The sequence below is a fragment of the Protopterus annectens genome, chromosome 1.part0 (genome assembly GCF_019279795.1).
Source record: "Protopterus annectens isolate FY-2018-M chromosome 1.part0, PAN1.0, whole genome shotgun sequence".
Lineage (NCBI taxonomy): Eukaryota > Metazoa > Chordata > Ceratodontiformes > Protopteridae > Protopterus > Protopterus annectens.
The window spans coordinates 47,604,647-47,632,607 of NC_056725.1; the positions used below are offsets into that span (position 1 = coordinate 47,604,647).

Here is a 27,961-nt window from a genome sequence, read left to right on the forward strand (position 1 = left end):
TACATAATTCCTTTCGAGGAAAGTCCTTCCCTCAAGTTCCCTTCCAGATGTACCACCCGGTCTAAGGGACATTGCAGAGTTAGAAATCGCAAAACTACTGCAAAAAGAGCCATTCAGCCAGTTACAATAGACCATTCAGAGCCCGGAATCTACTCAAGGTTCTTTTGGTCCCCAAAAGACGGGAGACTGGAGACCAATATTGGATCTCAGCAGACTCAACAAGTCTGTCAGGAAGACAAGATTCAATGGTCACTCTTCAGTCAATTCTGCCCTTCTTACAGAAGGACAACTGGATGTGCTCAATAGATCTTCAGGATGCACTATCACATCAAAATTCACAGACGCTCCAGGAGGTTTCTCCGCTGGCTGGAGTCCAGTCATTTCCAGTTCAGAGCCCTGCCCTTTGGTCTCACTACAGCCCCAGAGTGTTCACCAAATGCATGGCAGTGGTCACGGCTCACCTGAGACGCCAAGGATTCCAGGTGTTTCCAGATCTCGACGACTGGCTCCTGTCAGCCACCACCAGGCATCAGCTTATACAAGCCAGGGATTACACATTAGACCTTTGTTCTCATTTGGGCATCTCAGTCAACTTCAAAAGTCATCCTTATCGCCTGCCAGTCTATTACCTTCATAGGCTAAACTTAAACACTGTTCGGATGTCAGCTACCCTTACAGAACAAAGAGTTTCAGACATTCAGACTCATGTCAGGATCATTCTGGCCAGCAAGAAAGTACAGGCCAGAATGGTTCTAAAGGTATTAGGTCTCATGGCTGCGGCCATTACTCTTCTTCCTGGCTCGATTCTACATGCCTCCTTCAGTGGATGCTGTTCACGCAGTGGTCATACCAGCAACTCCCAATGCGTCACCAGATTCTGGTGACACAAACATGCAAAGAACATCTTGCTTGGTGGATCACATTGTCTCAGGTTCACCAAGGCAGGTGCTTTGTACCTCTGTCCCCGATAGCCACTGTCACCACGGATGCCTCCCTGATCGGGTGGGGTCATTATCAGGGCAGGATGGTTCATGGGACGTGGCAACCGCTCGAGTACCATCTGCACATAAATGTCCTGGAGATGAGAGCAGTGCTTTTAACGCTTGCAAGCCCTCAACGACTTTCTTCCCGTAGGGACAATTGCAGTCCACACAGACAACATGTCTGTAGTTTGGTATATCAACAAACAGGGCGGAACCAAGTCCTACCCCTTGTGTCGAGAAGCTCAGACTTTGGCAATGGGCGATCTCCTCTCATCGGTTTCTGGTAGCAACGATATCCCTGGGAAAACCAACATTATAGCGGACAGATTGAGCAGAGCTATTCTCATGCCTCACGAGTGGTCTCTCAAGCAATCCATAGTGGAAGAGATTTTTCTGGAATGGGGTCGTCCATGTTGCGATCTTTTTGCTACTCCCCAAAAGAGCAAATGTCCAGACTTCTTCAGCCTCTTCCCTCTATCAGGCCATCCCCAGAGACGCTCTGACCCAGGATTCGCCCCAGGGACTTCTTTATGCCTTCCCTCCATTTCCTCTGATCCCTCAGGTGATCCAGAAAGCTACTGCTTTGAGAGCCAAATTGATTCTCATTGCCCCTTACTGGCCTCGACAAGTTTGGTTCCTGCTCCTCCACCATCATCTCTTGGTGCAGCCGTGGCATCTGGACCCAGTGCCAGATCTACTGATTCACCAATCCGGTCAGCTGCACCGGTCAATCCCTTCTCTCAACCTCACAGCATGGTTGCTCCACTTCCTTCCTTAGCCAGGCTTCCTTTGATCTCTAACCCAGTTAGAGATATCATAGTAGCTTCACTAAAATCCTCTACCAGGAGGATTTACACAAGCAAATGGAAACGTTTCTCTTATTGGGCTAAGGCCCAAAATATTGATCCTTTTACTGCCCCTGTTCAGGCAGTTCTGGACTTCTTAGCAGAGATTTTTCATGCAGGCTCCTCTTCTTCCACAGTCAGAGTTCAGTTGGCTGCTATTTCTAATTTTCATGTCGGGATAGCAGATCATAATATTATGTCCCATAGGCTCTGCAGGGCCTTTTTGAAAGGAATTTTCCTACTAAAGCCTCCAATCAGGAATCCTCCTCCTCAGTGGGATCTAAATTTAGTGCTGACATCCTTGATTCTTCCCCCCTTCGAGCCAGCTGTTTCTTGTTCCCTAAAATATCTTTCTTGGAAAACGTTATTCCTAGTGGCTATTACATCGGCCAGGAGGGTGTCTGAACTTCATGCTCTTTCGGTTCGACCCCCCTATTTGATTTTTCACAAAGACAGAGTATCTTTGAGAACTAATCCATCCTTTTTGCCTAAGGTCGCTTCAAAAAACAATCTGAATCAATCCATTGATCTCCCTGTATTTTTTCCTAACTATTCAGATAGAGCTGAACAAAAGCTACATTATCTTGACGTCCACCGTCAGCTTAGATATTATTTGGACAGAACAAAAAAATTTAGAAAATCTGATCAACTTTTTGTTTCCTATGGATAATAAAAAGGCCTTCCTGTTTCTAAAGTGACTTTGTCCAGATGGCTTTCTTCGGTCATCACTGAAATTTATACGATCAGGGGAAAACAGCTGTGCTCAAAACCTAAAGCACATTCAACTAGGAGTTTAGCTACTTCTACAGCCTTTCAAGCTAGACTGCCTTTAGACACTATTTGTGCAGCGCCCACTTCGGCCACTCCTCACACTTTTGTTTCCCATTACAAATTGGACTTGGCCTCCAGGGACAGAGCCAGTTTTGGCTCTACAGTCCTCAAGAGTTTGTTCCATTGAGCCACCCAGGATAGAGGTGCTAGGGACGCGGTCCCATCAAGCAAGAATGAAGTAGATTGACAACTTAACATTAAGAAGTTATGTACCTACCATAACGTTCCATGTTAGTTGTCTTCTCTCGCCTTCTTTCTTGCGACCCTCCCTCCTTCCCACTGGCCTGGACAGACCTTGTATAAGAAACTATTATGCTAAAGACCATTCTGAACTGGTCCTTTTTCCATCTGTAAGTTTCTTCTTCCTTTGGGAAGTATTTTATGCTTGGTGTTATTGCCCTTTGTCAACAAACGAGATCTGGGTACTTCCTGCCTTGCATCATGGGATATGGGGCTGCCTCGAGCTGGTAAAAGGAGTTCTCGAGCTAAAGCAAGTGCCGAGTCGGAGCCGAGGATCGGCTCCGAACCCATCAAGCAAGAAAGAAGGCGAGAGAAGACAACTAACATGGAACGTTATGGTAGGTACATAACTTCTTATTCCCCCTTCTTCAATCTCTTGCCAAGGGCAATCAACACAAGTTGCCTCACAAGGTGGACCTGTTCACACAACAAAAGGGTTCTCTCATTCATCCACCCCTGGAGATGCTCTGTTTAACCCTCTGGGTGATAAGCGTTTGATCCCCTTCAGACACTGCTACATAGAGGACATGCTATCTATCCTGCAGGAGGCCAGGAAACTGAATACCAGTCCTATGTTTCCAAATGAAAAAGGTTTTCCAAATGGTGTCTCCAAAGGCAAAGTGACCCCTTCCAAGCAGATGTTTCTCTAATCTTAGCCTCTGTGTGTGAGCTCATAAAATAAGACCTTTCCTATTTATTAGTGAAGGTCCACATATCTGCCATTTGTGCCTGCTTACCTCTGGACCCACCTCTACTTTCCAGATTGGATGTCAAACTAAAGGGGTTCTCCACCTTAGGCCACCAAAGAAACCTATTCCTCCACCTTGGGACCTAAACTATGTACTAGAAGAACTCATAATTGCTCCCTTTGAGCCAGCTAGCTCTGCTTCTCTGCAGATGTGCACATGGAAAACTGTCCTACTAATAGCCCTTACCTCAGCCAGAAGGGTTTCAGAATTACAAGCACTAATGGCATCCCCACCCTACACAATCTTTCGTAAAGATAGGGTGACCCTGCACACCAGTCCCTCCTTTATGCCCAAAGTAGTCAATGAGCTGTCCCTCGGTCAGTGTATTCACTTACCCACTTTCTTTCCTTCCCCACAGAATGACAGTGAGAGAATACTCCACTCCCTTGATATCCACAGACAATTAAGGTTCTATTTGGACAAAACCAAAGCTATCAGAAAGGCCAATCAGCTCTGTGTCCTTCCACCACAGGGACCTGGGCAAGGTGGTTTCCAAACAAACTATCTCCTTCTGCTATTCCTACCATGGCAAACACTTACCTCATGGGATCAAGGCACACTTTCCAAGAGCTGTGGCTTCTTCTGGGGCCTTCCTGAAAGGCCTGGACACAACTACCATTCTTGAGGCAGCCACGTGGTTCTCTCTGCATACCTTCACCAAACATTACAAATTGGACTATGTTTCCAGAGCCAGAGCAGGATTTGCAAGGGCAATCCTGCACAGATTCCTGGAATCTGCAGCTTCTTCCACTATCCTTCCTCATACTTGAGCTGTGACACTCTTCCACAGTAAGAATACTGCAACATGGGAATAGGACATAGAATAGTTGTGTAAAATCTTACCATAACCATAGATGTCCTTCTCTTCCATGTTGCAGTATTCCTTCCCACCCACCTACCCCCTTCACTACATTTACCCTGTCTAGATAGCATAATTTAGTACTACTTAGACTACTGTCTGGCTGGGCAGTCAGTTCTGATGTCTGTGCACGCAGACATCATATTTAAGGCCCCTGGTTTATGGCCCTGTGTGTGACGTCCCACACACCTGGCAGCAACCAGGCATAAGCTTTTGAATAGGAGCCGACGTTCGGGTCACCTGAGCAGGAGTATCCCACAGTAAGAATATTGCAGCATGGAAGGGAAGGGCATCTATGGTTATGGTAAGATTTTACACAAGTATTCTATATCTAAGTACAAACGAGCCAACGGACTTAAGGCTATCTTGTCATACATGAGAAAGTGAGTAACAAAATGCTCAGTGCAGTCATAAATTCATATTTGTCTGTTTACATTTTATTGCAGAGATGTAGCATTCGAAGGAAACTGTGATGATGGCTGTCTTGCCTTGGCCAACTTTCTAGGGTGGAAGGTAACCTTTGTGCCTATTATATATCCATATGTAGATGCATTCTTTATCCATGTTTTCATTTTGTTTAAAATTATAATAAAGTGTGAAATATTTTTTCATTCATCCATTTTATTCTCTTTAAGCTAATTTAATTTTATTACATTTTTATTTATTTAATTTTCATTTTGTTATGCAGCTGACTTGCATCAACTATCTACCCATACTCCCACTTTTGTTTCTGTGGCAGCATCTTGAGCAAATGGACAGTAATTTTAACTACAAAAAGACTTATCACATTTTACATTACCAAACAGGGATGCTTGTAATGAAATTTGACATTTTGCAGTGCAAACTAAAAGTAGAGTCATACCAGAGGACTGGGTTCATAATGGTTAAGGTGTTTGCCACACAAACACAAGGCACAGGGTTTGATTCTGATCTATAGTCACTGTCTGGTTATTGGCTGAATGTAGAGCAGTCTGTAGAGTGATTGTTGAGTGTTTACCTTTGAACCTATTAATCTATGATCTTTGATGCTGAACTAAATACATATTGTGGAAAAAATGGCATTTCTCTAATTTTATACCATATTAAGGTACTGGGTAAGTGCAAATTAAAACAGTGTTGTCCTAAAAATCTCAGGACATCTGGCATTTTTCATATTTTCTCCCTGTGGGAAGCATAAGACAGAGAGAGGTGTTACCCATAAGAAAGACTTTTTGATTATTCATAATCACTTGTTGGCTGTGACATGTAATATTATATTGCATGCATGCACATTCCCACATACTGCTCACTGTATAACTTAAAATATTTCCCGCTTGGTTTAATTTCTCCAAACCTTTTTTGGTGTCTAATACCATGACAGGAATGGACCCTATTTCTGTGTCAGGGTGTACTCAAAGTTCATGAAATTAGTATTGTTTCAGTCTTTAATGTTAGCCAGAAGTGATGTTCTTCGTGTTTCACTGTTGCAGTCATCACACTTGGGTTATCTGCCTGCAGGTAGCCCTCAGTCGGCTCGAATACCAGAGTCTTAGTATTTCTGCATCGGATGCTGTCACTTCTTCCATGACATCAGGGGTATAAAAACAGGCAGCCGATACCATTACATTAGTCTTTCCTGCCGAGGAGGAGCCCGAAGCAGAAGCAGTTTGCAAGTGCCGGTTGGCCGCTACCTGAAATTTTCGTTTTTCGAGTTGATAATTCTGAAGTCTTCTAAAGTGAAGTACCCTGCTGGGGATCCTTTTTTCTTGCTCTAACCGATGTCAGAAAAAGTTAACAATTGTCTTGCCTGTGGAAAGCAAATACCTCACAGAGATTTTCATTCTTACTGCATCACCTGTTTAGGCCGAGACCATGGCGTCCCTCACTGTTGGTTTTGTGCCTTGTTTAATGCCCGAACCATTTGTCATTGAGGTATTTTTATTGCTAAATTCTTTCGCTCTCGATCTCCGTATTCCGAAATGGCTTTGGTAAGCCATCCGACTACCGATCTTCTGAAAAAAACGTAAGGATAAAGACGGAGACAGACTGCATAGGTCCAAAACTGCTGACGATGCTTCTGTTAAGCTAGTCGCCAGTACTCACTGAGGTCCCTTTCCAGCCCCTGATGCCCACTTCTATGGGTTCACAGGCCTCTGCTGAGACCCACTCGAAGTCCAGTATGCTGCGAGATGCTTCTTCGACTATGGAACCAGCGGATGTCTCTACCTTGGATGGGTCCAGAGCCGCTATGCAGGCACCGGCTTCTCAGGGTGTTTTCTGACCTACCGATGTTCGAATCAAACCGATGACTTCTTTTTTAGCCAAAACTACTGAGTCTCTTAGGCCCAGAGTACACACTACACCTAGAAAACTGACCATGCTCAGGCCCCATGCCACAAAAACAAATGCTTAGAATGGCTGAAGACCTTGTAATGCTAATTAGGGGAAGCCAGCCTTCCCCCAGTAAGAGACAAAGAATTCAGTTGCCTTCAGATTCTACAGACCAGGAGTCTGATAGGACATGCCCTTATCAGTCTATGAGGATTCAGATGCAGAGGAGTCCATTCCCTCTTCCTCCCCTCCAGAGGATTTCTCTTTTGGTGAAACCTTGCATACTTTAAGAGAGCATTTCCATTGGGAATGCCAAGACTATCCAAAAAGAGACTCAGAGAATTTTTAGAGCTACCTCAGCATAGGCCTTTAGCTATTCCCCCTGTCCTAGATGTTGTGGATGATGTTTTCTTGGAATCTAGTCTTACTCCTGACACCTTACCTCCGGCCCCTAGGAAACCTGACGTGTACTTCCAAGTACCAGATTCCCACAAGTTTCTTTTCAAGAATCCTACTGCTGATCCAGAGATCATTTCCCAGGGACCTAAAGGTATTAAGGCTACTACAGCTAAAACTCTTACCCCTTCGGACAGGAATTCCAGAGCTTTAGACAGATGGGGTAAGAAGGTATATACCTCTGCAACTCTTGCTATCAGGGCATTGAATTGCCAGTTTCACATGCTGAAGTACCAGCAAAATATTATGGCTCATTAAACAAAAAATGGTAATATTTTCAGATTGTGCAGAAAATAAAAATTTGCAAGAGCTTATGCATTCTGCAAACAAAGTTAGTAAGCATACTTTGCAGTGTGGTTTTGATGCCCTAGAAGCATCTTACAGGGCTGCAGTCACTGGCTCTGTACTGAGAAGACATGCTTGGCTGAAGGAGCAGACCTTGCCAGATCATGTCAAATCCAAATTACTAGACGTGCCTTTAAATAAGGATGTTTTGTTTGGCACCAAAGCAGAAGTTGTTCTTGAAAAGATGGAAGAAAAAGCTAAATCTATGCAAACTGTTAAAGAATTCTTACAAGTGCAACCACCTCGATTCAGTAAGCATTGTCCAGCAAAATATTGGTCCTTTCCAGCCCCCTCCAGGCCTTCCCAAACAAGACCCAGGGGAAACAGACCACCCAGATGGCAATCTCAGGATATGCAGAGATCTAAGCAATGGAGTGCTCCCACCCCTAAAACAGGGAGTGGTAAGCCACCTCCCTATGGAAAAAGTTCACAATGACTTCTCAACTCTACCTCCCAGCCCTGCCCAATTGTTTGTGCCCCTAGGAGGAAAACCTGCCCTTCATGCAAAAAATTGGATGTCCATCACTCAGGACCGATAGGTCCTCAACATTATATCCCAGGGGTACCAATTTTATTTCCATTCACTGACAACTCCAAGTGGGTTTCCAGACCTTCCTCCAAACCAGTGGGCAGTGGCTCAAAACCAAGTTCTTTTCCTGTTCAACAGCAGAGCTATTCAGCCAGTTCCAGTAGAACAAAGGGGTCAGGGTTTCTACTCCAGACTATTCCTGGTACCCAGGAAAAAGAGTTCTTGGCACCCAATCCTGGATCTTTCAATTCTCAACACCTTCCTGGTGGTCCCAAAATTCAAGATGCTTACCCTGCAACAGCTTCTCCCTATGCTAGCCAAGGATGCCTGGCTAGTCACCCTAGACTTAAAAGAAGCTTATCTGCACATCCCCATCAGGGAATCATGCAGGAGATATCTATGTTTCAGGGCAGGATCTATGCATTATCAGTTCTCTGCACTTCCCTTTGGCTTATCTACTGCACCCAGGGTATTCACAAAATACCTGGCTCCAGCCATTGCATATCGCAGGCAGAGAAACATCCAAGTTTACCCGTACTTGGACGACTGCCTGATTCAGGCGGACAGCCAGGAATTGCTTCAGCACCTGGCATTTGTAAAAAAAAGCCTTCTCACTTCTTTGGGGTATACCATCAACGAAAAGAAATCACAACTAGTGCCCAGTCAAAAGATTGTATTCCTGGGAGCAAGCTTGGACACAACTTCCCAGATGGCATTTCTCACTTCAGAAAAACAAGTCTATCTGACAGACTACTTCATGCAAATGGCCACCAGAACCCAGCTAACTGCAAGAAAAATACTGCAACCCCTAGGGTTCATGGCCTCATGTATTCTGCTAATTCCATATGCAAGACTGCATATGAGGAAACTTCAGTGTTACTTAAAAAGTCTTTGGTGCCAACATTCTCAGGACCTGGAAACAGTCATTCCTATCATACCTTGTATGAGGGCAGAGTTCCTTTGGTGGCCGGAAGCATGCAACTACAACAAGGAACTGCATTTTACTGTACCCCACACCACCCAAACCCTGACCACAGAAGCATCAGACTATGCATGGGGGGCCCACATGGCTGGCAAATGCATTCAGGGCCACTGGAGCCCAAGCCAAATTCACCTGCACATCAACCAAAAGGAGATGCTAGCTGTATAATGTTCTGACAGCTTTCAGATACCTAATCCTGCCAATACAACTGCTGATAAAAACAGACAACACCACAGTTATGTGGTACATAAACAAGCAGGGGGGAACCCATTCTTACCCACTCTGCAGGTTAGCCATGACTCTGTGAATTACAGCTTTGGACAACCAAGTCCATCTACAAGCTAAATTCCTGCCAGGCAAACAAAATTCACTGGCAGACAACTTAAGCAGAAATCTCCTAGACCCACATGAGTGGAAATTGGAGCCCAGCACCTTCAACCTCCTGATCCAGAAGTGGGGGACCCCAGGGATGGATCTCTTTGCCTCCCCCCACAACCACCAGTTAAGCAAATTCTACACCAGGAACCCTCACAGCAGGGCCTGGAAAGTGGATGCCCTATCCTTTCAATGGGAAAACCTCTCAATGTATGCCTTTCCCCCTCTGCCCCTTCTCTCAAGAGTACTGCTCAAGATAAAAGAAGACAGGCCAAAGACAATTCTGATTGCCCTGGACTGGCCACGTCAGCACTGGTACCCACTCCTGTGCAGCCTGACAACGGTGCCACCCTGCCACCTACACCAGACCCTACCCTGCTGTCACAGCAGGAGGGACACATTTTGTATCCACAATTAGAAACCCTAAATCTTGCAGGCTGGCTTATTCCTTGAATACTGCACCAGCAACCCTAAGTAAACAGGTGCTGGACATCATTCTTGAAGCCAGAAGGCCTAGTACTGGGAAATCCTATGTGGAACAGTGGAAAAGATATTGTTCTTGGATTCAGTCTAAAGGAAAGGACACAGGTGTGCCCTCCTTACCTCTAATCCTGGATTACCTGACAGAGCTACTCCACAGAGGCCTATCCTTCTCCTCCATTAAGATTCATGACTCTGCCATTTTGGCTCATTGCAATACTGAGCCACCTCTTATTTTCTCACCGTCTCATCAAACAGTTCCTGAGAGGGGCAAACAACTTAAGGCCACCAAGGAGAGCACCCACCCCTGCTTGAGACCTTAACTTTGTTCTGGAAAAGCTAACGCTTCCCCCTTTTGAACCTGCTGCTTCAGCAGAGTTAAAATTCCTCTCTTGGAAAACAGCCTTGCTTTTAGCCATCACTTCAGCTAGAAGAGTGTATGAGCTACAGGCACTGATGGCTGTGGAACCCTTTATTATCTTCCATGCTGACAGTCAGGACTAACCCATCCTTTATGCTTAAGGTGGTGTCCAGTGTGTGGCCCTAAACCAATCCATCCATTTGCCAACCTTCTTCCCTAACCCTCAGAATAAAGGGGAAAGAATCCTGCACTCTTTGGATGTGCACAAACAGCTGAGGTTCTCCCTTGATAGGACTAAGCCGACCAGCTGCTAGTCAGCTTTGCAAGAGGGGCTAGAGGGCAAGGCCATTTCTAAACAAACCATTTCCAAATGGATAGCGCACTGCCTCCATTTCTGCTACAAGCACCATGGAAAACCAGCCCCTCAGGGGTTCAGAACACATTCCACTAGGGCTACTTCTATCTCTACAGCATTTCTCAGGGGAGTCCCTACCAGGGACATTCTGGAAGGTGCAACCTGGAGTTCTGTACACACCTTCACCAAGCATTACCACTTACCTATCTTTTCCAAATCCAGGGCAGGATTTGCTACAGCAGTCTTGCAGGGCCTACTAGCCAGCCCTAACTGTTCTTGACTGCCTCCACCCTTCCTCAGCTTTGGGAATCAACCCAAGTGTGATGCCTGCAACAGTGAAACATGAAGAACATAGTACAGATGTGTACACTTACCATAAATGTAGATATTTGAGTGTATTCACTATTGCAGTCCTTGTTTCCCTCCCTCCAACCCCCTGTTTTTCTCTGTCTTTCTATCTCTCCTCTCTATGGCTATTCCTAACGGTATTGGTAGCTACTTTTTACTGATGGTGCTCTCCACACCATATACTAGCTCCCTGTTTGGGACTCCTGACATTTGGGGCAAGAAAAACGGATGTAATGGCATCGGCTGTCTGTTTTTATACCACTAGCGACCTGATGTCATGGAAGAAGCGACAGCATCCGACACAGAAATACTAAGACTCTGGTATTCGGGCCGACTGAGGGCTACCTGCAGGCAGATAACCCAAGTGTGATGACTGCAACAGTGAAACACTCGAACATCTAAATTTATGGTAAGTGTACACAACTGTACTTTCTTCGCAGCACCCACAATTTGCCAGGAGTTTAGTCCTGCAATTGATACGGATGTGTACGTACAGGTAGCATATCCAAATGACTGTAGATTCTTTTTTGTTAGATCCATTGCTCTTACTACTATTGAAACTGTCTGGGTATCTTTCTTCCACATTTCTTTTGTTTCTGCCTGCAAATCCTGATATTTTATGACTTTGTGTATCTCTGTATGTGATACACTGTAATCATTAAATGTAGCAATTTTAATGATCAATGCTACTTTTATCTTTTTTCCCATGGACTGCTATATCTAGTTTTCTCAAATCTGTTTTTTAAACCATTGGTAATGGAGGATCCCATGTGATGTACACTTCATAGGTTCATACTAGGCTATCTGCCCTAGGGCATTTATAAGCCTAGCCAGAATGTGTTTGGCTTTCGCCACCCATTTTAAATTTATTTTGCTATGCCCTTTTTCGAGGTTAGTATACTGTGCCTCTGTCTAACAGTGACACAGAAGTGATACCCGGGGTAAACCTACGATCTCCCATCCACTCATCACGATTCCTCTTGAAGAGAGTCAATGAGGGACTCTGCCTAACCTGGACTGGGATTTTATTCCAGAGTGAAGGGAGCCTCTGGGTTATAAATCTGTCCCTCCAGCATGTCCTATTTATTTCAGTGCTGAGGTTCAAGTCTCTCGGTAGCGTAGCTCAATGGAATTTGGATTTTCTGAGGTGCAGCATGTCCATTAATTCCGGGTTGGACATGGCTTTATACGCCAGGCACAGATCGCCTCTGAACAGGCGGTATACCACTGAGTAGAGCTGGAGTTTCTTTAAAGCATATGGCATCTGTTTGAGCCCTTTGATCCTCTTGGTGAGGTACTTTTGGGGTCTTTCCAGTTGCTGCAGGTGTCTGGTAAGGTACATCCCAAAGGGCATTGTATTCAATTATGGGCCTGATGAGGGATGAGTAAAGAGGCACGATGACCTCCCTGATCTAAATGTGAATCCCTTCATGATAGGTGGGCTATATAAAATGTTTTTCTAACCACTTTGGCCACGTGGTTGTCAAATGAGAGATTGCTATCAACTTGGGTCCCCAGGTCCCTAATTACTTAATGGATTACCACCTATGTGGTAATTTGGGCACTTTGTTTTGCAAAGGGGATGACTATACACTTTTGGCATTTAGCTTGAGCCATAGCTCTGGCACCAGTTGTCTGTTTCTATGAGGCCCTTTTGGAGGATGCTTGTGTCGGCTGGAGAGTGGCGCCCAGTTTACAGTCATCTGCGAACTTGGTCAGCCACAGTCCTTCCGTGTTGGCCTGTACCTCCAAGAAATATATACAGAACAAGAGAGGTCCCAGGACTGAGCCTTGTGGGACACCACTTGTAACTGGTTTGGAGTCTGACATGGCTCCAGCAATTCTAACCATGTGGGTTCTGTCCTTGAGCCAGTTTGCAATCCATCTAGTGACATAGGGGTTTATATTTAAGCTGGTGAGCTTATCTATAATGCCAGTGTATTGTATCGAGCTTTTGAGGTCCAGGTAGGCTGTGTGGACCACCTTCCCAATGGCCTTTGTGACTGTTTCAAAGAAATCAACCAGGTTTAAGAGGCAGGATCTGCCCTTAACAAAGCCGAACTGGGTAGGATCCAGTGTCTGTAGGTCCCCAGTATCTTTATTTATGAGGTCCATGATGATCCTTTCCATAGCTTTGCAGACCAAGCTAGTCAGGCTTATGGGGCGATAGTTTCCAGGCTCCGTTGAGGCACCACCTTTATGGAGAGGGACCACTGTTGCTGTACGCCACTCTGTTGGTACAATATCCTGTAGTAAGGCTGAGATTGAACAGTAGTTTTATGTTTGGGTTTAGCTCTTCTTGGAGTTCATGTAGGACGCAGCCCGGGACACCGTCTGGTCCCATTGATGCTGTGTTTTTTGCTTTGGAGAGGGCGGCTCTTACCTGAACATCTGAGATGTCGGGGGGGGCAGCACTCTGCTGGGATAGATATTTGCCCTTTTGGTGGGAGTTTGCGCTGAACCTGTCAGCTAGGATGTTGGCAATGTCTGTGGGTTCAGTGTATTTTTGTCATTTGGACTAATTCTGAGCATATCTGGGAATTACCACCCAGGTTCCTAACATAACTAAAGAAAGCCTTGTGATTATCCTTAGTGTCCTTGCAATTTTTCTCTCAAGCTGGCCTTAGACAATTTTATGAGTGCCCGTAGTTTTTGCTAATACTGATCAGTGATGCCTTCCCTTTTGGGATTTTGCTCTATCATTTAGTAGCTTCCTCCTTCTATTGTATAGTTTGTTTATGGCTGGGGTCCACTAGACAGGACGTCTGCCTTTGGAGGATTGGGTCTTGGTTTTATTTGGGATCGCATGATCCATGCATTCCTGAAGGTGTTCATAGAATGCATTTATAAAGGATTCTGCGTCTGGGGCGTATTTTCCACAGGCCGGGGCTGTGAAGGATTCCACCTCGGTTTTGAGGCTTTAGAAGTTTTTCACGGTGGTTTTCTGGGCAAGGGGTGGGGTCGGGATGTGAATATCCAGTGAGATTACCTGTAATGCTTTGTGGTTCATGCTTCCAATGCTTTTCAGCTACTTCTGTATTGGAGTGTTTATCCAACCCCCAATGCAACAATCTTGCCACGTTATTGTGCCTTTCAGTATGCAAGCCCTCTGCCATGAGTGTATCACACCCAGCAACAATGTGTGTGACTGTTTCCAATTCTTTTTTTACAGAACCTACGTTTGTCTGTTTCTCCCATGAGTTAAATGGAGTTTGTAAATTGAAATGTACATAGTCAAATATCCTGAGGTTGTTCCAGAAGATCGCTGTAATTGACACTACATTTATGGCTTTTCCATATTTCTTTCCTTCTCATCTCATCCTTCTCCGTATATTCTTTCCTTTGTTTTCTTTTTGTTTTTTTTTGGCACATTCAGTTGCTGTCTGATTTTTGTCTACTTATAGGTTCACTGGTGTTTACTGGGCTAACGACCACAAGGGCCTTTTTAAACCTAGCCATGCGTCCCAAATCTCTGACATGTTCTGATACCCTTGATAAGTATAAGCAAGGATGTGAGAGATGAACATTTACAAGCTGGGGCCTGGAAGATGAACCATTTACAGGCTGCCTGTGTTCATTAGAGACATAAATGCCAAACCAGGGATGGATTTTATTCCCCATCCAGTTGTGCAAATTGCACTTGAATTGGGTTAGGGAGGAACCCTGCTTCACATGGTTGGGGAGTCTGTTCCATAGACGAGGTAGTCTCTGCGATACATACCTGTCTGTCCAGCAGGTCCTATTTATATCACAGGCAAGGTTTAAGTCTTTAGAATGGGTAATTCTGGTGCTAATTGTTTTGTGAGTATGCAGGAGGTCCATCAGAGCGGGGTCTGACAATGCCCTGTATATCAAGCATAGATCTCTCCTCAACTCAAAAAGCCTGTAGGAGACAGAATACAAGGATAAGACCTTGAGGGGGTCTGCATAGGTCATTTTACTTTATAACCTGTATTCTTTTAGTGAGGAACCTCTGTGGATATTCCAGTTGTTGGATATGCCTGGTTAGGTACATAGCAAAGGGGGCATTGTACTCAATGATAGGTCTGTTGAATGCCAAATGTAGTGGAACAATGACTTCCTTAGACTTGGATGTCATACCTTTGTTTATAAGTTATGCAACAAAAAATGATTTCCTCCCTACTGTAGACACATGATTGTCAAAGGCTAGATTACCATCTATATGTGTCCCTACGTCCCTGACTACTGGATCAGCTCTAAGGGGTGTGTTGTCAATATCGTTACCAGGGGTGGATGACTTCCCAGAGTATACTGTTATGCATTTTTTGGCATTTAGTTTTAGTCCATGGCTCTGACACCAGTTGTTTGGCTGTGTCAGCCCCTCCTGGAAAACATTTGTGTCAGTGTGGGATTAAACAACAGCTCCTAATTTGCAATCATCTGCAAATTTAGGCAGCCAGAGACCACTGACATTGGCCTTGACTTCTGAGAAGTAAATGCCAAAAAGGAGCAGTACTGACCCCTGAGGGACTCCACTTGTGACTTCCCTGTTTGTAGAGATGGACTCCCCAGTTCTAACTTCCAGGGTCTTGTCTGTAAGCCAGTTGGCTATCCATCGGATGACATACGAGTTGTTACCTCACTTCTTGAGTTTGTCAACAATGCCAGAGTGGGGTATTGTGTCAAATGCCTTGGCCAGGTCAAGATAGGCAATGTGAACAATTTTGCCATCATCCATTGCTTCGATTACCTTCTCAAAAAAATCCTCCAGGTTGATTAGACATAATCTGCCATTGACAAAACCAAACTAGGTTAGGTCCAGTGTCTGGAGGTTTACTGTATCTCTTTTGATCTTTTCCATGACAATTCTTTCCATGGCTTTACATATAAGGCTAGTGAGACTTATGGGTCTGTAGTCTTCAGGATCTGTAGCTGGCCCACCTTTGTGCGGAGGGATGACTGTTGTTGTCTATTCATGAGGCAATAAAGCCTGTTTGGAGTCTACAGTTAAACAGTAATTCCATAGGTCATGTTTCATGGTATTTAGAAGGCATCCTGGGATATTGTTTGGGCCCATTGATGCAGTGTTCTTGGTCTTAGAGAGAGCATTAAGGACCTGTTCCCTTGTGATAGTAGAGGGAGTTATGTTTGATAGTATTTCCTGAGGGAAGGTTGAGGGGTAGCGAGGGGTAAAGTTGGAGTTGAATTTATCAGCCAGGAGGTTTGCTATATCTTCTGGCTCATTATAGGTGGCTCCATTTACAATGAGTTCTTCACACAATTGAGTATTGCCTTTGAGGTTGCGGACATAGCTAAATAATACTTGTGGTTGTTCTTGACCTGGAGGGCCAAACTTACCTCAAATTTGGCTTTGGTAGACTTTATTTGTCCTTTGAGTTGATTGTTTAGTTTTATGAGAGTGCTTTTATCCTGCTGGGTGCTGCACCTCCTAATTTTTTGCCATGGTTTTCTTCCTTCTGTTATACAGCCTATTTTGAGGCTTGCTTTTTGAGTTAGTTCTGTACTTCTTCCTGGTCAGTACAGCTGCTTCTATGTAGCTATTCACATGCTTGTACAGGGTTTCTGTGAACAGTTCTGCATAGGCAGTAGTGTTCTCAGGGTTTATGGGTAGGCTTGAAATTTTACCAGGTTATCACTTAATAGCAGGAAGTTAGCCTTAGAGTAGTTCCTGAATATTCAAGGTTTAGCTGGGGGTCCAGGTTTTATTTTTTACTTCAAAGAAGACCCATTTTGTGGTCTAACCTTACCAGGGAAGACATTGCAGTAGAGGGTGTGCAGCACTCTCCCATATTAGTGAAGACCAGAACCAGTCTGTTTGCACCCCTGGTAGGTGTATTGACTATCTGGTCCGGGCAGTTTGTATTTACAAAATCCAGGAATCTCTGTGCCTGTATGTTTGGTGTCACATAGGATTCCAAATTAATAGTGGGGTAAATGAAGCCACCAATGAATATGGTATTGGGTTGCATGGTTAGTGTTTGTAATAAGTTTAAATACATAGTATGGGTTTCCTAGGTCATAGAGGGGGCCTATAGCTTGTAAAGAAGTGGTATTGGATTTTGCCTCTGGTGATGCGAACATGGAGCAGCTCCAGTGCATTGTCCTGTTTGACCAGCTATGAAGTATATTTATTTTTTGATGTTAACAGAGACACCTCCACCTTTAGTCCATGCCTGTGAAATAGCTGGTCTAAATATGTGGAAGGTATTATAACCTTTAACTGTTGATATGCTGTCTGGGGCTTTAAACCATGTCTCATTGACCACACAGACATCAGCATTTTGTAGGGTGAAGAGAGCGTTTAGGGAGTTGTAGATCAATATGTGTGCATGTATCTTTAAGAAGCTATCTAAGGGCTTGCACAAGTGTATAAATACTGAACATGTGCAAGTCTGACTGCCATTTTGTAGTAACCTGTTGAGATGTAAGCATGTGTGTGGGTGTGTGTGTGTGTGTGTGTGTATATATATATATATATATATATATATATATATATATATATATATATATATATATATAGGGTGTGCGCATTTATGCAACCAGCTTATTGTACATTTTTTATTTTTTATATTTTTTCCCCTAACAGATTTGTTTGTTTTTTCAATTGAATTGTACAGGTTATAGGTCACATTAAAGGTGGGAAAAGTTTTGAAGTGATTTATTGTGGTCTCATTTTTTTATATCACAAAATCCTGACATTTTAACAGGGGTATGTAAACTTTTTATATCCACTGTACACATACATTGATCTACAGATCTGATGAGGTCAGCAGATATGTATGCAGTCCCACGACTGCAGATCTATACATGTAATCAATTTCAAGGAAGCCCATTCCTCCTTCAGAGTGTAGAATATATAATCTTGGTGTACACTCATTTTTATATGCCATTTGATAAGCTTGATGCATTTTTCTTGTTTCTCTGTCCAGCTGATCCAATGGCTTTTGGGGCCAGTCAAGTCACACCAAAAATTATGTTAGAACAGAAAGAACAAAATGGTTTATACCTTGGACTTTATTCCTACATATTAAAGCTGTTTTCAGTGTTAGTTTTAGCCTTACTGAAGTATTCCTTACTGAGTTTTGTTTGCATTTGTTCATGTTTTATTCCCAATCCTTCATCAGTTCCCAAATATTTATACCTTCTTTCTCCGCAAGTTCCTTTATAATCACATTCCTATTCAGACAGATATTTTCTTGGTACTACAACTTTCCTGCTTTAAACATTGCTTTTTGCACATTTATCAAGACCAAATGCTATTCTTATATAATTTGACGAAGTTTTAACCACTTGCTGCTGTGCTTTCAACTCCTCATCTGATGAACTGTACACCTTTAAGTCATCCACAAAAAGCAGATGAGAAATCTTTAATCAAGGTTGTTTTATAGGAGTTAAATTGTAATCAAGACTGTTAAGTAAGTAGCTTAATGGGTTAAAGGCAAGACAGAACAATAGAGATGACAAGGAAATAGTGGAATAATCCCCTTTGAATTTTTATCCCTGGGATAATAATTTGCTCTTTGTTGTGGCATAATTGCAAAGTGGTTTGCCACTGTTAAATGGTTACTGTAATGTAATATATTAGTGTAGGTTGTATCTTATGTATCTGTAAGCCCTCCTTTATCCATGAATATAGGATGCTGTCAAATGCTTTTTTGTAATTTGTTCATGCCATACTTAGTTTCCTTCCCTTTTAAAAAGTCTCTGTTATGGTTTTATTTAGCAACACATCATCCATTATTCCATATGACTTTCTTTTGCTACCATTTTGTTCTTTTGCCACAATTGAAATTTCTTCTAAATGACATAAACTCTGTTTGTATTAATTCCAGTATATAGTTTGTACATTGTCGGGGGGCAAGTTTTTGATCTGTAGTTTTTTGGATGCCTTACAGTTTCACTCTTAAGGGCAAGTATTGTTTTTCCTGTTGTTAACCAGGTTGGTGTCTGTTCAGGATATGCATATAAGTAATTCTTACTCAGGTCTAAAATGTTGTGTAAAGATGCTAATACTTTTAGCTAGAAGTTAGGTACTGCATCTGGGCGTGGGGTTTTCCATTTAGGAGATTTTCTTAATTTTGTTTCAATTTCTCTGGCCGTTAAGTCATCCCATTTCATATCCTATACATTTGAACTCCTTACTCTTTCTTTTACTTTTTCTATCCATTCGGTATCTTTGGCGTGTTCCACAGGGTCTTCATAAATATCTCTCCAAAATGTTTCTGTTTTTTGGAGGTGTTTCTTTTCCCTTTGCTTTGCTTCCCAGTTCTCTATAAACCTTTTTGATTAATTAATGACTTGCTTATTTTCTACTTTTCCTTTCTACTTATCTGCATATCTTCTATAATTTTTTCTGCCTGTGTTGATATAGGTTCATAGGTAAGTACTAAGCTATTGGCCCTAGGGCCTATATAAGCCTAGCCAAAAAGTACCCTGGCTTTCACCACCCAAGAAAATTATTTTCCTGTACCCCTGTCGAGCAGAGCCACAGAGGTGATCCTCGGGGTGGATTTCCTATTTCCCATCCACTCATCAAGATTTTTCTTGAAGAGTGCTATTGAGGAGCTTTGTTTGCTATAGATAGGTAGTTTGTTCCAAAGTATGAGAAGTCTCTGGGACAGGAATTTATCCCTCCAGCATGTTCTGTTTATTGTAGTGACAAGGTTTAGGTCACTAGAGCATGTAGTTCGGAGGGATTGGGATTTCTTTAAGTGGTGCATGTCCAGCAGCTCTGGGTTTGACATAGCTTTCTATGTTAGGCAGAGATCACCTCTGAGTCGGCGATATGCGAAGGAGTAAAGCTGGAGTTTTTTGAGACGGTCTGCGTAGGGTATCTGTTTGAGGCCGGTAATCCTCTTTGTGAGGTATTTCTGCAGCCTTTCCAGTTGTAGATGTCTTGTGAGGTACATACCAAAAGGGGCATTGTACTCTATAATGGGGTCTAATGAGTGACGAGTAAAGGGGAACAATGATCTCTTTTTTCCTGGATGGGAAACCTTTTGTGATGAGGTGTGCCACGTAGAAGGATTTCCTGACTATTGTGGCGATGTGATTATCAAAGGTGAGACTACTGTCCACCTTTGTCCCAAGGTCTCATCACATTTGTGGTGTTAAGTAGACTACGACCTATGTGGTAGCTCATGGGTACAGAGTTTTTACCATAGGGGATGACAATGCACTTTTTGGCATTGAGCTTGAAGCCATGGCTTTGACACCAGGCATATGTCTCTGTGAGGCCCTTTTGTAGGATGTCTACATTGTTAGGAGTTTCGATTATGGCTCCTAGTTTGCAGTCATCTGCAACCGTTAGCCAAAGACCTTCTGTGTTAGCCTGTACTTCAGAAAAGTAGATACCAAACAGGAGAGGACCCAGGACTGAACCCTGTGGTACTCCACTTGTCACTGGCCTGAAGTCGGATTTGGAGTCTGCTACTTTCATAGTGTGGGTTCTGTCAGTGAGCCAATTGGCAACTCATCTTGTGACACAGGAATTTATACCTAGTTTAGTGAGTTTATCTATAATTCCAGAGTGGGGGATGGTGTCAAAAGCCTTGGCGAGATCTAAATAGGCTGTGTGAACCACCTTACCCTCGTCCACGGCTTTGGTAACTGCTTCAAAGAAGTCTGTCAGGGTTAGGAGACATAATCTGCCTTTTACAAACCCGAACCAGGTGGGGTCCAGAGTTTGGAGATTACCAGTGTCTTTGTGTATAAGATCCATGATGATACGTTGCATGGCCTTGCAGACCAGGCTCATTAGACTAATGGGGCAGTAGTTCCTGGGGTCTGTGGTGGCTCCCCCTTTGTGGAGTGGGATAATCTTTGCTGTGCGCCATTCAGTGGGCACAAAGCCTGAGGTGAGGCTATGACTGAACATGATGCTTAGGTTGGGTGCCAGTTCATTCTGCAGTTTGTGTAGAATGCAGCCTAGGATGTTTTCAGGTCCCATGGATGCTATGTTCTTGGCTTTGGAGAGTGTGGTTTTTACCTGTGCAGCCATGATTACAGGAACTTTGCATTCTTCTGGTATAGTGATGGGCCCTTTAGGGGGTGAGAGGGGGTAAAGTTAGCACTGAATCTATCTGCCAGGATGTTGGCAATATCAGTTGGTTCTGTATATTTAGTGCCATTGTGCTGTAACTCAGAGCAGATCTGAGTGTTGCCATTGAGATTCTTGACGTAGCTATAGAATGCTTTGTGGTTGTCTTTAGAATCAGTGGTGATTTTGTTTTCGTAACTAGCTTTGGAGGATTTTGTGATGGATCTCAACTTCTTACTGAGGCTGACCAGGGAGTTCCTTCGGTCATGGGATTTTACTCCTTTTTGCAACAGTTTCTTTATGGCAGGGGACCATCAGATTGGCTTCCTTTTTGGAGGATAGCATCTTGGCTCTGTTAGGGATAGCACGATCCATGCAGTCGTGTAAGTGCTTATAATGTGCATTTGTGCAGGATTCAGTAGTCATACCTCTATTGTCCATTTGCATGGGTGTCGTAAAGTTTGCCACTTCTGTCTTAAGAAGTGTGAAGTTGGCTTTGGAGAAATTTTTTGCGGTGGTTTCCTTAATGGGGGGTGGAGCCGGATTTGGATGTCTAGGGTGATTAGCTTGTGGTCATATCTGACCAACGAGGAACTGACCTCTGGTGTGGAACACCGGTCCCCCATGTTGGTAATGACCAGGTCTAGCATATTGCGGCCCCTGGTGGGGGTGTGGATAAGTTGATCCAAGGCATTGGAATTTATGAATTCCAGAAAAACGTTGAGCAAAAGAGTTGGTACATGAGTAGTTTTCCCAGTTAATGGTGGGGTAGTTGAAATCGCCCATTATTAGGGTGTTGGGTTGTACCCTAATATTTTCCAGTGTATCAAGAAATGAGTAGTGGGAATCCTGTGGCATGGTGGGGGATCTGTAGCAAGTTACAATTTGGATTGCGGTCTTGCCCAGAGTTAGTTACACTTAGATAATCTCGGATACATTATGCTGATATTTGCAGTAGTGTATAATAGATCCTGGTCTGTTCTGATACTGTGCATTGCTTTTACCACATCTGTTCAAGTATTTTTGTTGATATGTTCCCTGTTCTGTATTCTTCTAACAGTGGCACATCTTGCCTTAGTTGCTTTATAGTTTTCATTGTTTGATGTTTCTATGATGCCATTTTATTTCTACCCTTCCTTTCCCTTATTGCTCTACGTTTTTATGGTAAGCCATTTTCTGTTATTAATTTAGCTGCACTTTGTTATTAATTTACCAGCTTTTTCTGGGAAAAAAACTCATTCAGACTCTAGCATAGATTGCTGTGAGAAAAAAAGTTAGTTTGTTTTTTGCTTTATTTTTATTTATTTATTTTACATTTGTTTACTAGGCTGGTCCACTGAGCTGAAAAAAAATCCTTTTCAGTGGAGGCCTGGGGAGAAAAGCTCCACATTTAAGAAGAACAAACAAATTGTTAAAATCAAAAACAACATAGGTATACATGATTATAAACATTAAATTTCTAGTAAGAGAGTCAAGTGTATTTACAACTTATGGAGACATGCTCATACACACACAAACTTTAAATCAAGAATATAACAGGTAGGTACTGCTTTGATCGTATGCTAATAATAGAAATGTCAATGTACAATTTGTGAAAGAGTTAACATCTTAAATAAGCATATTTAGAATTTTGATGAGTAGGTATAAAAAGAAAAGGTTCAACTAGACAGGGAGTAAACATTTTCCTTCCATTTGAGCCTAGCAAATAGGAGGCAAGGTAAAAATGCCAGTAAACAGTACTAGTAATAGAGAAGTAGAGGAGGCATGCAATATGAACTGATAGAGAGGGAAGGAAAAATTGTAGGGTGAGAGTAAAGCGTAAGACGTTATGAGCTTAGAATTGTACAGCAGTGGAGGCTTATTGATAGACTAGAAGTAGAACTGTAGAGCAGTTGTAGAACTACAGAGGCATTATTGGCAAGTAGAGAGCTTAGAGTAATACAATAGTGCAGTCTAGTGATATACAAAAAAGTACTGTAGAACAGGTGTAGTAAAACTGTGGAAGCTTGTTCGAAAATGGAGAGGGTGAGAGTGGAGGAGGGTATAGTAATGGAACAGATGTTAGGATAGAAAGAGGAGAGAGAGGGTAAAAAAGCTATTGGAGAAATAAATAAGGGATAATGTGTGAAAAAGGAGCTAGGAGAGGAGGGATAGATCATCCAGGTTGGTACTGGAGCAGAGCCTTTTGTTGGTGAGGTTTTCTTTCAGTAGTGTTTTAAACTTTAGCATGAAGTTGATATTGATGGTTGTTTGGGGTATAGAGTTCCAGATTTTGGATATCTTGTTTGATATAAAGGAGTCTCTTATATAGTTTGTAGTTTGTTGGTTGTTCTTAGGGGTCTTTTGCTATTATAGGGATGAATAAGGTCTTTTAGGGCTGGGCAGTTGCTAGGATGATGAAATACATTGTGTAAAATTTATTTAGTTGAAAGTTTGTAGGTTTGTTAGCTGCAGCTATTTTAGTTGGTGCAGTGAGTTGCAGTGGCGTGATCCATCTTATTTAGGTCTGATTTCCTCTTTACTGACAAAAAACACACTGTCTGCATCCAACCTTCATCATCTGCTCCACTAACACTAAAACAGAACCGGTTGAATACACAAACTCTTTGGTGTTACTAGTGACTATAGGTGAGGCATAAAGAAGAGAGGAGAGTGTGTGTGTGTTGGCTATGGCATTTCTGGTGGTATTAGTGAGAAAATGTTTGATTCTATAAAGTGAACCTAGTGTGATGTATACCTTTTTGATGGTAGTAGCTAGATAGATGTTTATCAAATCTAAGATTGTTGCCAATAGTAACACCAAAGAGTTTGTGTATTCAACAGGTTCTGTTTTAGTGTTAGTGGAGCGAATGATGAAGGTTGGATGCAGGCAGTGTGTTTTTTTGTCAGTAAAGAGCATGAGTTTAGTCTTGTTGGGGTTACGGATAAGTTTGCATTTGGAGAGGAATTTTTCAATGTCAGGGAAGGCTTTTTGGGTAGTTTGTAGGAGTTCTGGGAAAGGCTGAGCTCAACATATAAGTGAGGAGTCATCTGCATATTGGACTATGTTTGCATGTTTGGAAGATGAGTGGAGTTTATTGGTGAAAATAATAAATAGTAGTGTTCCAAGTATGGCCCCTTGGAGAGACACGCAGTAGATGGGAAGAGTACATCCTGCCATTTTGCTGCTTGTCTGTCAGACAAGTAGCTTTGAAACCAGTGAAGGGCTGTTTGGAAAGGTTTACGAAGGCTAACTCATTGAGCAGTTTATGATGGGAAACAGTATCAAATGCTTTAGACATATCGAGAAAGATGTGAATGTAAGTTGTATAGAAATTCGGATTTGATTGAGTTGGTAAAGCTGGCAAGTGCGTTAGTGGTGCTGTGTTTGGGTCTAAAACTGTGCTGGGATGTGGCTAGGAGGTTATTTTTTGTTAGGTAAGCGAGTAATTGCTAGTGAATACATTTTTCAAGGATTTTTCCTATGGGGTAAGTATAGCTATTGGACAGTAGTTTGTGAATTCTGTGGATGTTCAATCCTTGTGCTGAGGGATGCTGTAAGAGACTTTCCACAGTTTAGGGATATATCACTGATTTATAGATCAATTTATTAGAATGGATATAGGGTAGGAGATGGTGGCTGATGCTAGCTTGAGGAATTCATTTGGGAGATGGTCAGCTGCAAGTGATAATGGCTTTAGTTTGGACAGGTGTTTATGGTATTAGTTTGGATTTATTTTATTGAACAGGAGTTTATGTTGTCTATTGAGTGTGTAGGTATGTACAGCAGAGAAACAGATTCTGTTTTTGCAAGTGATAGGATTGAATTAATAAAATGTGAGTGGAATTGGTTTGCTATGGTAGTTTCTGTTGTAAATGGGGGTAGGGTAGTGCTCTAACCTGGTTTTAGTAAGTAGTTGATTTTTCTGGAGGTTGTTATGGTGTTTGTCTTGCATAGTTATGTGGTAAGTTTTTTATGTCCTGTCTAATTTGTTTTTTTTTAGCAAGGTTGTGCATTTGGCAATATTTATGGAGATGTGACTTGTTTGTGACTGTTGATATTAGGTCCAGGTTTTGTCTCTTATTTTCATGCATTTTTTGGTATCATTGGAGAGCCATGGTGTATGTTGAGATTTTAAAACTGATTTTTCTGAGAGGGATGAGGCTGTTTAGGATTTGTGTAAAGTTTTTATTGAAATACTGTATGGCTGAGTCTAGGGGAACATGCTTTAGTGGGGACCAGTTGCAGTTTTAAAGGAGGGTATTAAAGACATCTGGAGACCATTTTTTCTTGCTGCAAATGAATTTGTAGACAATGTTGTTTGGGTTGATGGTGTGATGCCTGTATAAGTAAGTGGGTAGGTGGTCACTTAGGTTGCCAGGGAGACAGCCATGTTGAGGGTAGTGGGAGGGTTTGTTGGCGAGAGCCCTGTCCAGTATTGAATGTTTATTACTGTGTTTGTCTTCCCTGGTGGGGGATTGGATTAATTGGGAGAAGCCATGGAGGTTTACACAGTTTGTGGGATTGTTGGAGGAGATGGTTGCCCAGTCGAGGTTAAAGTCACCAAATATAATGGTTTCCTGAGTGTATGTTGTTGAACACCAGTGAAGAAAGTCTTCAGTGGTGGAGGGTTTATTACGAGGGAGAATGTAGATGGCTATAATAATAATGTGTTTGTTGTGGTTTATTAGAAGGTGGGAGTTTAGAATTTCACTATTGTTGGGTTTAGGTGGGTTGGTAATCAACTTTTCAATTTTGAGGTTTTCTCTGTAGATTATAGTAATACCACTTCCTTTTTTATGGATTCTTTCAAGTCTCAGGAAGCTGTACTCAGGGGTTAGAATTTCATTGTTGTCTATATCTGGTTTTAGCCAGGTTTCTGTGAGTATCGCTAAGTCTGGGCAGTACTGATGAAGAGTTACATGGAATTCTAGAATTTTGTTTAGTATACTTCTCATATTCATGTTTAAGATTAGGAGATTTTTGCTTCTGTGAATAGGGTGTGTGATGTTTGTAGTGAATGGGATGGGATAGGAGTGTGGTGGTTAAGATGGAATTTGGGGCCATGATTGGGATGAATGTCCCCACTTTGTTTCATGCATGCTGAGTTGACTAGGAAAAGGTGAGTAAGATTAGTGGATCTATTTATAAGGGAGTAGATCAATAGTGGTGCTGTTAAAGAGGTGGGGTGTAATAGTAAAGTTGGACATGGGCGATGTGAGTGGGCTGGTTGGGGAAAGAAAAGTGAGGATATGTTGGTTGTGATAGGTTGTGTTGAGGTATGTGGTAGTGAGCCAAGATACTTAGTATTAAGTGTTGTAGTAGTACTGTGTGAAGTTAGTGCATTTGTTATCTTGCTGAGAGGTGGTAGAAACTGGAATTACAGTGATTGTGAAACTGTGAGGGAGGGGCTATGCTAAATTGAAAAGAGTTGATTAAGTGGCAGCTGATGGAATGGGAGTGATGTGATTGAAGGCTTAGGTAGGTAGGTGGGGTCCATGGATAAGTATAAATTTAGACATAATAGGGGTGTGTGGGAATGGGGTAGGGTAGAGAGTGTGAATGGAGAAGGCTGGTCCTGATCTTTATTTAGATACAAAAAAAAATCAGAGGTACGTTTAAGGAATGTAAGGTACTGCCAGGAGAGAACTTTAAAAGACTGAAAAAATGGCTATTAGCAGTATTTGGAGTGTGCTAAGGAAAGAAGCAGTAAGCAGGGAGAAGGCAGTAGTCTGGGAGTGAGAGAGAGAGAGAAACCAAAAAAGAAAAACGAGAAAAAAAAGATGAAGAAGGTCTGAAATATTTAGTTAGGGAGAGAGTGCGAAAATTTTAATACAAAAACAAACTTCATGTTGTACATACATTAAAGTTAAGAAAATATCATGGGTGTGAGGTTAGGACATCCAGTAGGAGATAGGTGAAGCTTTCACCTGGGATTGGGTTTTTCTTTAGCACTCTGAAGGCTCAACCAGTAAAAGAGAGAGGTCATAATGGGGTCCATTTCCTGATTAAAAAAGGAGATAAGATTTTGGTGGTTGTGTAATAGCTTTCACATGAGTCCAGGGTAGATTGAGTGTGTAGGATTGTGTAGCATGTGAGTGAAGAAGAAAAGAAGAGGTGGAGGAAGCCAAGAAAGAAAAAAATAGGAGTGTGTAACAGTGGAAAAGAAAGGTGAGAACTGAGCAGGAAAATAGGCATTGATGATAATAGATGGGATAATAAATAAGCAGGGTGGAAGACGAGAGAGAAAGATAGAGGAGTAGAAATTAAAGAGCAGATGAGCATTGAATCCCAGCAGTGTGAAGCTGTGGTGAGACCAGTATTAGTAGTAGCCAGGCAGTAGCCAATCAGGCGAATCCCTTCTTTTCGTCATTCTTGACAAAATTATTTTTCTTCAGTAAGTACTGCTTGATTAGCTGCTGTCTAACCTAACTTTAGAATATCTCCCTATCATCCATAAATCATCAGGGTCTATTTATTAGTTTCTCTTCAAGTGCTTGGCGCAGTGCCCCTTATGGATGCAGACGCCTGTAGTTGACATTTTCTTTGTAAAACTACCCTTGAAATTTCACCAATACCTAGTTGCACACAGGGCAACTAGTTTGTAGTGACACGCACTGCCCCCAGAGTTGCAAACCTGATACTCCTAACATTACTTTATATTCTCACTGCAACCTTCTGATTAATAAATAAGGATCTGTTGCCATGGATATGGACTTTCCCACTATCTCTGTTACCAGCTTGGTGGATATGGGCTTCCTGAGGCAAAGTAGAAATTGCCTCATGTTTACTGACAACCAGCTAATTCTCAGACCAACTAATATTGTATGTTAGAGATGTATTTACGCAGTGTCAGTGGAGACAAAGCTCTCACATAAAAGCCCTCCTAATGTCAATCAGGTTGTCAGTATG

General features: G+C 42.5%; 1 protein-coding gene across 2 annotated transcripts in view; it reads left to right on the forward strand.

Annotated features, from left to right (window-relative positions):
* Positions 1-27,961, forward strand: part of SIRT2 (sirtuin 2) — a 1,239,326-nt gene that overhangs the window by 1,186,513 nt on the left and 24,852 nt on the right. For both annotated transcript variants that reach the window (XM_044082288.1, XM_044082354.1), the window contains exon 15: positions 4,954-5,020. In XM_044082288.1, coding sequence (XP_043938223.1) covers positions 4,954-5,020 — 67 coding nt within the window. The remainder of the gene's footprint in view (positions 1-4,953; positions 5,021-27,961) is intronic.